Source organism: Dipodomys merriami, unplaced genomic scaffold, assembly GCF_024711535.1.
Source record: "Dipodomys merriami isolate MVZ:Mamm:240054 unplaced genomic scaffold, mDipMer1.0.p SCAF_712, whole genome shotgun sequence".
Taxonomy (NCBI): domain Eukaryota; kingdom Metazoa; phylum Chordata; class Mammalia; order Rodentia; family Heteromyidae; genus Dipodomys; species Dipodomys merriami.
The window spans coordinates 105,287-116,347 of record NW_027206305.1 but is presented as its reverse complement, the minus strand read 5'-3'; the positions used below and the strand labels follow the sequence as shown (position 1 = coordinate 116,347).

At 59.3% G+C, this 11,061-nt stretch overlaps 1 protein-coding gene across 3 annotated transcripts in view; it reads right to left on the bottom strand.

Moving 5' to 3' along the window:
• Positions 1-11,061, bottom strand: part of LOC138818112 (diacylglycerol lipase-alpha) — a 63,316-nt gene continuing 52,255 nt past the window's right edge. For all 3 annotated transcript variants that reach the window (XM_070009019.1, XM_070009021.1, XM_070009020.1), the window contains exons 13-20: positions 10,596-10,676; positions 9,766-9,908; positions 9,452-9,520; positions 8,555-8,627; positions 6,931-7,127; positions 5,598-5,727; positions 5,069-5,256; positions 1-3,381 (exon numbers count right to left, since the gene is read on the bottom strand). In XM_070009019.1, the coding sequence (XP_069865120.1) occupies positions 2,412-3,381; positions 5,069-5,256; positions 5,598-5,727; positions 6,931-7,127; positions 8,555-8,627; positions 9,452-9,520; positions 9,766-9,908; positions 10,596-10,676 (1,851 nt within the window). In that variant the 3' untranslated portion in view covers positions 1-2,411. The remainder of the gene's footprint in view (positions 3,382-5,068; positions 5,257-5,597; positions 5,728-6,930; positions 7,128-8,554; positions 8,628-9,451; positions 9,521-9,765; positions 9,909-10,595; positions 10,677-11,061) is intronic.

Below are 11,061 nucleotides of genomic sequence, written 5' to 3'. Positions count from 1 at the left end.
ACATCCAGTTTATACACAGTTCTATACAATATACAGAAACCTTTATATACAGATATATTTATAGAATAAGCTATATTAATTTGTCTCTCCTTTGTACAGCAATATTAGTGTGGATCTTTCATACATTAAGTACAAAAAAAAAGGTCATGGGAGAATGGCACGTAGAGTTCGGGAGGGTATGTGGGGCCTAGCTGCTTGCTACTGATTGCATATGGAGGTCACCCAGGTCCCAGGGAGGACAGGCCAGCGTCTGGCTGCAAGAGCTTGTGCTGTGGGTCTGGGGGACAGTGTGTGTGTGTGTGTGTGTGTGTGGAGGGGGTCTTAGCTGAGCTGGGCCCAGGGGGGTGGCTCAGACCCCCCCAAAATGCAGCCTGGGCTACAGGGGAGAGACGTGCAGCAGACCCATCCTTCAGGGGCAGGAAGGAGGCAGGGAAGGGAGGGTGGGCTGACCCTGGGGGGTCCAGGGCTGAGTCCAAGCCTGCCCCAACCCCAAGCCTGTCACTGGGTGTGGCTGCAGTCTTGGGGGTGGGAGGTCTGTCCCTGATGGCTCAGTCCCGGGCATGAGGGAGGGAGGGGTAAACCCACCCTAGAGGTCCCCAGAGCTACCCTGGCAGAGGGAAAAGTCAAAGGCCAGACCCAACTCTCGCCCTGCTTACTGGCCCTGAACTTTTCTTTAAGAGTTTTGTCTTGATGTTTGAATCTTTTTCTTTTTTTTTTTGTCTTGCTCTGTGCTGGGTGGAGGCTCTGCCTCCATAGCACATGTCCAGGCACAGGAAAGCCTGGAGTCCAGGGAGGGTGGGAGAGAGTGAGGGAAGGCCCAGCTTCCAGGTCTCTGTCCCTCCTCTGTTGGAGAGGGCAGCCGTCTAGGCCAGCCTCAGCCATGTGTAGGGTTGGCGTTCAGGCCTAAGACCAGTGATTATTGGATGGGAGAGGGAGCTGTGGCCGGGAAAGCCCCAGCAGCCCATGGAGGCCTGGGGGTGGGGCGGGGGTGGGACCAGAGTGGGCGGGGCCGTGCCTCTGAGTAGACAAAGGCACAAGCAGGCCTTCTGCACACCTCCTGGGCCCACATCCAGCTCCAGGGCTGCTTTCTTGGCAGGCTGGGAGGGGCAGCAGGCAGGAAGGTGGGCAGGCAGGCAGCCCCCAGGAGCCCCTTCCTCAGGAATGGTGCACATTCATGCGCATGCACACACACGCCTGACGTTAGCATGCACAACCTCCCCGACCCCTGCCTGGCTGAGGGGGGAGGGGAAGGCCGGTTCCCACAGCCCCATCTCTGCTCCTAGACCCATAGGGAACCCCAGTGGGGGAGGGGGAGGGCTCAGGCTAACTTAGGAACCGCCCCTGAGCTCCTGACCCTCCTGATCCTTCTCCTGGGCACTGGGCAGAGAGTCTCCAGCCAGGCTGGCCCCATGGGATAACACATGGTGGGCGGGAGGGTGGGGTCCAGGTCCCAGGAAGGCACCAGGCCAGTGGGGAGAGGGAAAGGCCGCAGAGTCTGCTTGACCATGGTCGGGTGACACAGAGGGGTCAAGTGGGGCCCTTAGAGGAGGGGGACTGTGGCTGCCTTCTTTCCTCCCGGGGCCGTGACTCTGCAGCCAGGGATGGTCACTCCAGTGCCCACCACCCTTTGAGTGGCCAGGGTCCCTAGGTTCAGAAGGGGAGCCAGGAAGTCAGGGAGCAGTAGGTAGGCAGGGCAAACTGCATGGCCCAGGCTCTGTGAATGGGAGGGACCAACACAAGGGACACCAGGCAGAGAAGGCATCATCCTCACCCTGACCTCCTCTGGGCCTCTCCCAATTCCTTGACAGCTTCAGGCCCTGCTCAGATATATAGATAAGCCCAGCATATAACCTGAGCCAAGCCTGACAGTTTCTGTAAACAAATACAACACTGTGGGCCACCTAGGTGTGTGTTTGTGTGTGTGTCTGTATGAGGGGTGTCCCCCCCCAGGGGGCCGGCCAGCAGGCACCAGATCTGGGGAGGGTGGTCAGGGCATAGAATCATGGGAGAGTACTGCTCTGTGCTGGGCCCTGGGAGAGCAGCCAGAGGGCAGTGAGGGGGAGCTAGCTTGCTCAGCGCCTGTCCCAGAACAGAGTGCCCGGATGTCCTGTGGGGAAGTCAGGCTGGGGATGGGCTGAGGAGGCTGAGTGTGGGCCTGCCTGCCCTGCCAGCTGCCCTGACCCCTTCCTGATCCTTGCCCTCTCTGTACTTTTGCCCCAGCCACCTTGGCTCTGGGGGTCCTAAGCTGAGGTAGGGATGTGGACCCCCAGCTCAGCAGCGATGCCTCAGGCCTGCGGCTACCTTGGTCCCCAGGGGCCCCTCCTCAAAGCTACCTGGCCTAGGATGGCCATCAGGTGCCCATGGGGCCCTGTGCTTTGGGCCAGGGCCTGGCTAGCGGCGGCTATGGAGTGCTAGCGTGCTGAGATGACCAGGTCATCCTGCTTGGTGGGGCTGGCCCTGTGGCCAGTGGGGGTTGAAGTCCGGATCTTGTCTACCGCCAGGCACTCCTGGCTGCTGAGGCCTGTGGGTGTCAGGTCCATGAGTTCCCCGGAGGAGCTGAGCGGGAAGGAGGGAGAGAGAGAAATGCCAGAGGAGGGATCTGCCGAGCCCGCGAAGAGCCTCGGGGGCTTGGGCACCAGGTTGGGCTCGAACTGGGCCCGGAGCAAGATCTCTTGCTGGCTGGGGGACTTGGGACCCTCGGCATAGTCGCTGGTGGGGCTCTCAGGCACCACCATGCAGTAGAGGTCCTGGAAGGAGCTGCTCTTGCTGTCCAGGTTGAAGAGGCTGTCGATGAACTCGGCGAACTCCAGCACCTGGGGACTGGGCGAGTCCCCCAGGCGCCCGTTGTGCAGGGTCAGCTCCCCGCCGGCAGGGGGCGCCGTCCCCACGCCCTCCGCGCCCGCCTCCTCTTGGTCCTCATTGGCCGCGCTCGGGGCCCGCTCGGGAGTGACGGCGCCGCTGCCGCCGCCCGGCGCCGCCTCCAGGGGCTGCGTGTCCTGCGAGTGCTTGGACAGGCTGTCGGCGGCCAGCAGCTCGGTGCGGGAGCTCAGGGACGGGTTCTCCTCGGGGATGGCGGGGTCGATGTAGAAGAGGTGGCCCTCGTCACGCTCCAGCACGGCGTGCAGGCTGGGCGACCCCCGGATGCTGCGGAAGCCCGAGGAGCGGCGCGAGTCGAAGCTGTACAGGGACTCGGTGTCCGAGAGGCTCTCCATGGTGGCCAGCGGCGCGCGGCGGGCCTGCAGCTCGGCCGCCAGCCGCTCCTGCGTGGACAGCAGCAGCAGCTCCACCGGGTCCGCGCGCGCCGCCGCCGCCGCGCCCGCCGGCGACAGCAGCCGCCCCTCGGAGAAGCCCTCCAGGCTCATCTCGGACTGCGACTTGCTCCTGGGGGGGGGGGTGCGGAGTCAGAGTCAACCCCCTCCCCCGATCCCTCCACACCCCACACCCCCCGACGAGGAAGGGCACCAGCCCCTCAGGGCAGTGTGTGCGCATGCGTGCCCGCCATGGGCCTTCAACTGTCTGTCAAGGCTGGTGCTCTACCACTTGACCCACACCTCCACTTCCAACTTTCTGGTGGTTCATTGGAGATATGAATCTTACTGTCTGTCCTGCCCCGGCTGGCTTTGAAACACAAGCCTCAGATTTCGGCCTCCTGAGTAGCTAGGATTACAGGTGTGATTTTTTTTTTTTTTTAAATTTAACTCCCAAGTATCCAAGATAAAAGACAAAGGTTGGGTGCTGGGTGAACTGGAGTGGGGACCTCAGGAGGCTAAGGCTCCAGAGGGGGCTTTAAGACTCTAAGAAGACCACTTGGGGACCCAGTCACTGTATTGAGGAGAGAGACTGGGGCCACAGTGAAACAAGAGGGACTCAAGGAAAGTCAGAGGGACAGAGACAGAGACAGACAGACAGAGAGGGAGGAAGGAAGGCAGGGACAAGAGGAGCTCCACCCCAGCTCCACTTTCAGATCAGCGCCACTCTGCTGTGTATAAGGCTCCTATTACCAGGTACCAGTGGCTCACACCTGTAATCCTAGATACTCCAGAAGCTGAGATCTGAGGATCATGGTTCAAAGCCAGCCTAGGCAGAAATGTCCATGACACTCTATTGCCAATTAACTACCAAAAAGCCAGAAGTGGAGGTGTGGCTCAAGTGATAAGAGTGTTAGCCTTGAGCAAAAAAGCTCAGGGACAGTGCTCAGACCCTGATTTTAAGTCCCAGTAATAACTCCCACCCTAGAGACTCCTTTCATTTGCTTCTTCATCCTGGCCCCCCCCCCCCCCCCGCCTTTCCCAGGGATGCAGCCCTCTGCAGGATGGGGAGCCCTGGGTCACTGGCTCTGCAGACCAGCCTGCAGGGGATAGAGGAGTGGGTGGTTGTAGTTCTTACTGGCGTCAAGCACAGAGCTGCCACAAGAAATGTCTGCATGCAGGAAGAGCTGTTCAAGGGTCCCTACCAAGGACCAGGAAGCAGCGGCCCCTCCCCTCAGCAATCTCTTGGAAGGATCTGTGACCACAGCGCCTCCTGGGGGTTGGGAGAGGATCCCAGAGGCAGGACAATCCTCCAAACAGTATGTGTGAGCATGAGCAGTGTGTGGGTGATGCCTGTATGCCTGTGTGTCTAGCACAGGTAATTCACGCATTCGCACCCATGTCTGCCTGTCCAAGAGTGTCCTGTAGATCTGTATGTGCATTTGTAATAATCTATACACTCATGGCTAAAAATGGTACACACACATATGTTATGACTGCACAGGCTCTAATGCAAGTCCATACATACACACACATGTGTGAGTGCAGATGTCCATCTGTTTGAGTCTAAGTGAGAATGGGTGAATCTGTATGTCTGAAGTCTGCAGGTCTGCATGGTGCCTCGAAATCCCCCAGCCCACATGAGGGAAACCTGAGACCCCCTCTGTGATGGCAGGTTGTAGGCTGATTGGAGCAGAGAGGGAAATTCAGCCCAGGACTCACACTGGATGGGTATGCGCACCAATGTGCATTACCCCCCCACACACACACACCACAGCCCCTGGGGAAGGGACTGGGTGGTCCTGGGCCCCAGGACTTACCGGACACTGCTGTTGCGGTGGTCCGTGGCCGGCAGCTCCAGGGCCAGGCCGGCGGGCAGGGGCGGTCCTGTGGGCAGCGGCTGCTGCTGGAAGATGAGCTCAGGAGTCAGGTCCACCTCGGTGGGGCTCACCATGACCTTGGCAGCAGACAGCAGCGCTGTTTTTCCCTTGTTGTAGTTCTCTAGCACCTGGGGGGCAGGATGAGGGGGGCTGGCATGGAGGCGCCACAGACATGAAGCTCCCAGAGCAGTGTGGTGGGTCGGGGGGGGGGGCTCTTGCTTCTCCTCCTGAGGGGCTCTGCTCCTCAAGGCAAGCCTGGGACAGTGGCACAGGATGCCCCGCCCACAAATGGAACAGGTTGGCCTATGCCTGCCTTCAAGGAGCCGAGGAGGCAGAACCATCTTTTGGCCTGGTAAATGTCAGGTGGCCACCTGGGCTTCCTGTTAGCCTGGGCCATGGACAGGCCCTGGGTGGGGGAAGGGGTGTCTCCTGGCCTCCCCATTCCTGAGGGGAGCAGTCTGCCGCTCACCTTGTTGAGCCCCTCCATGACCACATAGGGCAGGTGCTCATGCAGCATGGCCGGAGAGATGATCACCTCATTGAAGGCCTTGTTGTCTCCCCAGATGGCGAAGTATGTGGGCTCCTCCTGTTCACAGCAGCTGAGGGGGACATAGGGGCCAGAGGGAAGTATGTGTGGGGGTGTCAGGTGTCTCTGCCGCATTTCCTTGCTTAGCAGGGCAGGGGTTGGAGGATGGGTCTGGAGGCCCCTTCACCCCCCCCTTCCCGGCCCCATTTGGCCAGCAGGGCTACAGGCCTCCTGACTCAGGCACTGTTCTGAGCCTGGAAAGTGCTGACCTGAAGCTGCAGCCCCCCCCCCCATCCCCTCCAGCTGCTAAGACTCAGGGCATGCCTGCTCCAGCCCCATCAGGGCCTAGTGCCCAGCTCTTGGTCAAGAGAGATAGTGAATACTGCGAAGCAGGCCCAAGCTTTAAGAACATGAAGTTGAGAAAGTCTGTGTTGGGTCCTGCTCCTCTCTTGCTCTTCACTGAGCGTTGGGCCCACACCTGCCCACAGCTGTCTGCTGACTAATTCTGGGAACACTGAAGTGTGCGCTGGCCAAGGCCTGACAGATGAGCAGCTGCCAAGATGCCACCCTGGGGTTTGAACCTGGGCCTGATCTCTGTCCCTGAGCTTTTATGCTCAAGGCTAGCCCTCTCCCACTTGAGCCACAGCTTCACGTCCAGCTTTTTCTATGATTAATTGGAGATAAGAGTCTCACGGATTTTCCTGCCCAAGCTGGATTTGAACGCAAGTCTCAGATCTCAGCCTCCTGAATAGCTAGGATTACAGGCGTGAGCCACTGGAACCCAGCTTCCTTTTTTTCCCCTCTTGCATATGATAGGCAAGTCCTCTAACACTGAGCTACATCCTCAGGCCAACATCCACACTGTGTATGTGTGTGTGTGTGTGGGGGGGTGTTTGTTTGGTGTGTTCATATGCCCCTGTGCTGGGGATTGAACTCCACCTTGCCTACTTATGGCTGGCATTCTACCACTTGAGCCACACTACCACTTGCAGCTTTTTGCTAGTTAATTAGATACTAAGTCTCACCAACTTTCCTGCCTAGGTTGGTTTTGACCTGTGATTCTCAGATCTCCTGAACAGCTAGGATTACAGGAGTGAGCCACCACCACCGGGCCCAGTATACACTTCATGGTGGAAGGGCCAGGCGGGCACCACGGGAGCAGCAGGGAAGGACTGACACTGAGGCTGAAGCATAGCACTGTGGACTGAGGTGCCCAGATGCTGCCCCTGTCCACACCCTGGGTGGCCATGGATCTGGAGCCCTGGGTGTCACCTACCAGCACTGCTCTGCGGGGTGGTTGTGGACCACGTGGATGATGCGGCCGGGCGGGTAGAGTGGGGTACTGGCCGAGAGGGCGATGGTCAGGTCGCTGGGATGGGTCCAGAGCCGCGTGCTGGCTAGCGTGGTCACCTCCATCTCCTCGGGCAGCTCTGACTTAGGGATGCACTTGGTGGCCCCCACGATGATCCGCCACTGTGGGGGGTGAGCAGGGAGAGGCAGTGGGGGCTGAGCAAGGCTGGCTGGCTGGGCAGGGCTGGGGTGCTCAGGAAGGCTCAACAGGTGAGGGGGAGGGGGATGTGAAGGGGCAGAAGGGATTGTGGCCAGGGCATTAAAGGTCGGTGCCCACCTGAAGAGGCAGTGGCTGAAGTGTACGGTGGCCAGATGGCCAATAAGATGCCAAGGACAGATGACATGGAATTGTTGAATTTCATGGCTGGCAAGGGGCTGGGGGACCAGCCAAGCCCTCATCTAGTGGATGGGAGACAGGCCCAGTGAGGGAAGGGACTTGTTCTAGATCATTCCACAAGTTGGAGGCAGAACTGACCTCAGTTTGATCAGGCTCTACCTGCCAGGCCTGGCCAGGTCTGGGTCAGGTCCCAGATACTTGACTCCAGGTACAATGAATGCCCAGGTCAAGCCCTGGTAGAGACAATGCCTCTTGCCCAGAGCTGGGTCCTCTAGACAGACACAGACCGGTGAAGCTAGGCTCTCCTGCCCACCACCTGGCACCTGGCACTGGACCCCGGGCTCTGCCGCCAGAAGGTCACAGACACCAGGGCTGGGAACAGCACCGACAGGCTGAGGTACTGAATGGGGGTGAGGGCACTCCTGATGGGGCCAATGAAGAGAGACCTCATGGACATTCTGAGTGGGCTCCTGCTGCTGCTGGCCTAGGCCAGGGCCACAGCACCCAGCCTCGCCCCACACTCCTGGTGCCAGTGGCCTGCTAGCATTCCTCAAGACCTGGTACAGTCTGGGCAGAGCTGGCCCTCTCCTCCCGACTCCAGCAGAAGACGGGAGCAGACTGCATCCTCCCCACGGAGCACCCAGCCTTCTTGGGGCCTAGGCTTTACCTTGCAGGCTTTGAAGAAAGGCCTTTTTTTTTTTTTTTGCCAGTCCTGGGGCTTGAACTCAGGGCCTGGGTTCTGTCCCTGAGCCTCTCTGTGCTCAAGGCTAGCAATCTACCACTTGAGACACAACACCACTTCCACCTTTTTCTGTGTATGTGGTACTGAAGAATCAAACCCAGGGCTTCATGCATGCTAGGCAAGCACTCTACCACTAAGCCACATTCCCAGCCCAGAATAAACAGCTTTTCTTGCCCACTCCAAATATGGCCGCTCAAGGATCAGATGAGTTAAGACAGCTCAGTGTAGTCCATCCTGGCTCTTCCAAGTTTGACACAGTTGTGGCAGGGCCCTCCAACACTGGGCCCGGGCCTCAGTTTCCCCACCTGTCCAAGGACAGGGGCTGGATGGACTGAGCTTAGAGACTGAGGGTTTGAGGTTTCCAGATCCACAGTGGGGCCCTTTGTGCTTTGTCCTGGGGGATCAGCGGGGAACTCCAGGACAGGGACAGCTAGGGCTGCCCCAAGGCCAGAATGCCAGGCAGGAGCTCACTTTGGGCTTGGTGCTGCGTTGTAGGACATCCAGGAGCTGGCGACGAAAACCTTCCAGCTGGGACAGGCCGATCCTGGGGCAGGGGCAGAGAGAGAGAGAGAGAGAGAGAGGTATCAGTCTGGCCTGGCCAGGGCTGGGAGGGGAGTGGAGGGAAACAAGGGAGGGGGGTGAGGGGGTAGAGTGGGCTGGCCTGTGCCTGGCTACCAGGTTGGAGGTAGCATGGAGTCTGTAGCTCAGCAGAGGGGAGCAGAAGAAAGGTGGAGCCAAGCAAGGTACGGGTGCCAGCGATGACTTACGTGTGTGTGTGTGTGTGTGTGTGTGTGTGTGTGTGTGTGTGTGTGTGTGTGTGCATACAGGTACTAGGGCTTGAACTCACAGCCTAAGTGCTGTCTGTTAGCTTTTTCATTCCAGACTGATGCTCTACCACTTGGCCTAATCCATTTCCCACTTTTTTTTTCTTCTGCTGGTTCATGGGAGATAAGTTTCACAGATAAGAGACCTCTGCCTGGGCTGGCTTTGAACTGCAATTTTCAGATCTCAGTCTTTTTTATTGTTGTTGTCGGTCGTGGGGCTTGAACTCTGGGCCTGGGTGCTGTCCCTCAGCTCTTCAGCTCAAGGCCTGTGCTCTACCACTTAAGCCACAGCGCTACTTCTGGTTTTCTGGTGGTTCATTGGAGGTAAGAGTCTCATGGACTTTCCTGCCCTGGCTGGCTTTGAACTGTGATCCTCAGATCTCAGCCTCCTGAATAGTTAGGATTACAGGCGTGAGCCACCAGCGCCCGGCCTGAGTAGCTAGGATGACTGGTGTGAGCCAGTGGTACTGGGGGTAGGAGGATCCGCAGGGAGATGAGGAGTGGGGTGGGGGACATGGGGCTGGGGACTGGGGTGGGGGTTCACCTGGGGACGAGGTCTTTGCCCAGTACCACGGCAGTCACAAACTCCTTAGAGTACTCCATGGCGTCCTCGCTGTGGGAGAAGGGGGAGGGAGGAAGGAAGGTGTTCAGGCATGGATCAGGGGCATGGCGGGAGCCCCAGCATCCCCGGGGTGGGTGGCGACGCCACTGAGCTCCATGCCTTCTGGGGAGCCCACCACACTCCATGCACGGGGCCATTCCCAGCCCCTCCCTGTGACCGGAAGTTGGGCAGCCCCAGTCTAGCCCCACCAGCCCTCGATGGCTCCCGTCATACCAGCCTACTCCAGGGCTGCTCACCTCAGCAGGCCCCCTGGGGGTGAATAGGCGAAGCACTTGAGGGTTGGGTACTGTGGGCGCAGGAGGAAGGAGAGGATGGCGGCTGTGCCCGCGCCCAAGGAGTGGCCCACCACAATCAGGCCGTAGTGTTTGGTTCCGCGGCCCTGGGCACCAAGAGAAGCCTGAGAACAGTGCCCTGCTGCCTGCCAAGCTCAGTGCCCCAGCTGACACCAGGGAGGCAGAGGACTTTCTGCAGAGTCCTGGGATCAAGTCTGTCCTGTATGGATGCTGGTCCCCACAGACTGCTTGCTTAGGGAGACTGTATTCACGAACTCCTACTCATCCTTCAAGACCTTGCTCAGAGGTTCTTCCTTGGAGAAGCCCTCCCTGATTTCCCACGCCCTCCTCGGCATTGCATCTCTGAGTGTCTATTACTATAATGATTGTCCTCTAGGCTAACCATTAGGCTACCTGTCCCCCTCCCTCTTCCTTAAGTTACTAGTGTAGAGTCTGCAGGGCCAGGGAAGGGGCACTGGCAGTGCCTCAGTTGCTGCCTGTGCGGGGGTGGGGGGAATGGGGTGGGGGTCCGGGTTCAGATTGCCAAGCAGAGCTGCCGCGTGTCGCTGTCATTCTGCTCTCTATTTTGAGTGCTCCACTAAACTTTCTTTTGGAACAAATGGCTCAGTGCTAAGCAGGCAGGGAGCAGGTACTGGGTACCTGGGCGGGGAGCCCGGGGCATCTCCAGGAGCTGTCTGCGGGACAGAGCTGGGGGAGGGGCAGCAGGGGCCTGGCCATGGTTTGGCCCCTCCTCCCTCAGGCTGGAGGGGTGGGGGGCACGGAAGACGCCTCACCAGGTCCCGCCCGAAGGCCTGGGACAGGACCATCTCCTGCTCCAGCTTCTTTTTGATGTACTCGGCAGACAGCACCATGCCCTGGCGAGAGGAACAGGGCAGGGTTGGCGGCAGGCGACCACAGTGACTGGGCCCATGGACCCTGCCCTACGCCATGCTCCCCTGGGGTCAATCCCAGAGAGGAGGAGACAGAGGCTCAGAGGGCAGCGTGCCCAGGACACACTGGTGTGATCTGGGCCCCACAGCCTCCCCAGGCCCCCTTGCCCTCCTGGGAATGGGCACTCCTGTTCTGGGCTGTGTGTGTGTGTGTGGAGGGGGGCATCCCATGGAGATGGGCCACAGGAACCTTCCAGACTAATGCACAGCTCTCTGACCAGTCTCTCCCAGTGGCTGAGCAAGCAGTAAAGTCCCCTGGTGTGCGCAAGTACGCATGCGCGCGTGTACACACACGCAGGCCAAGGGGCTG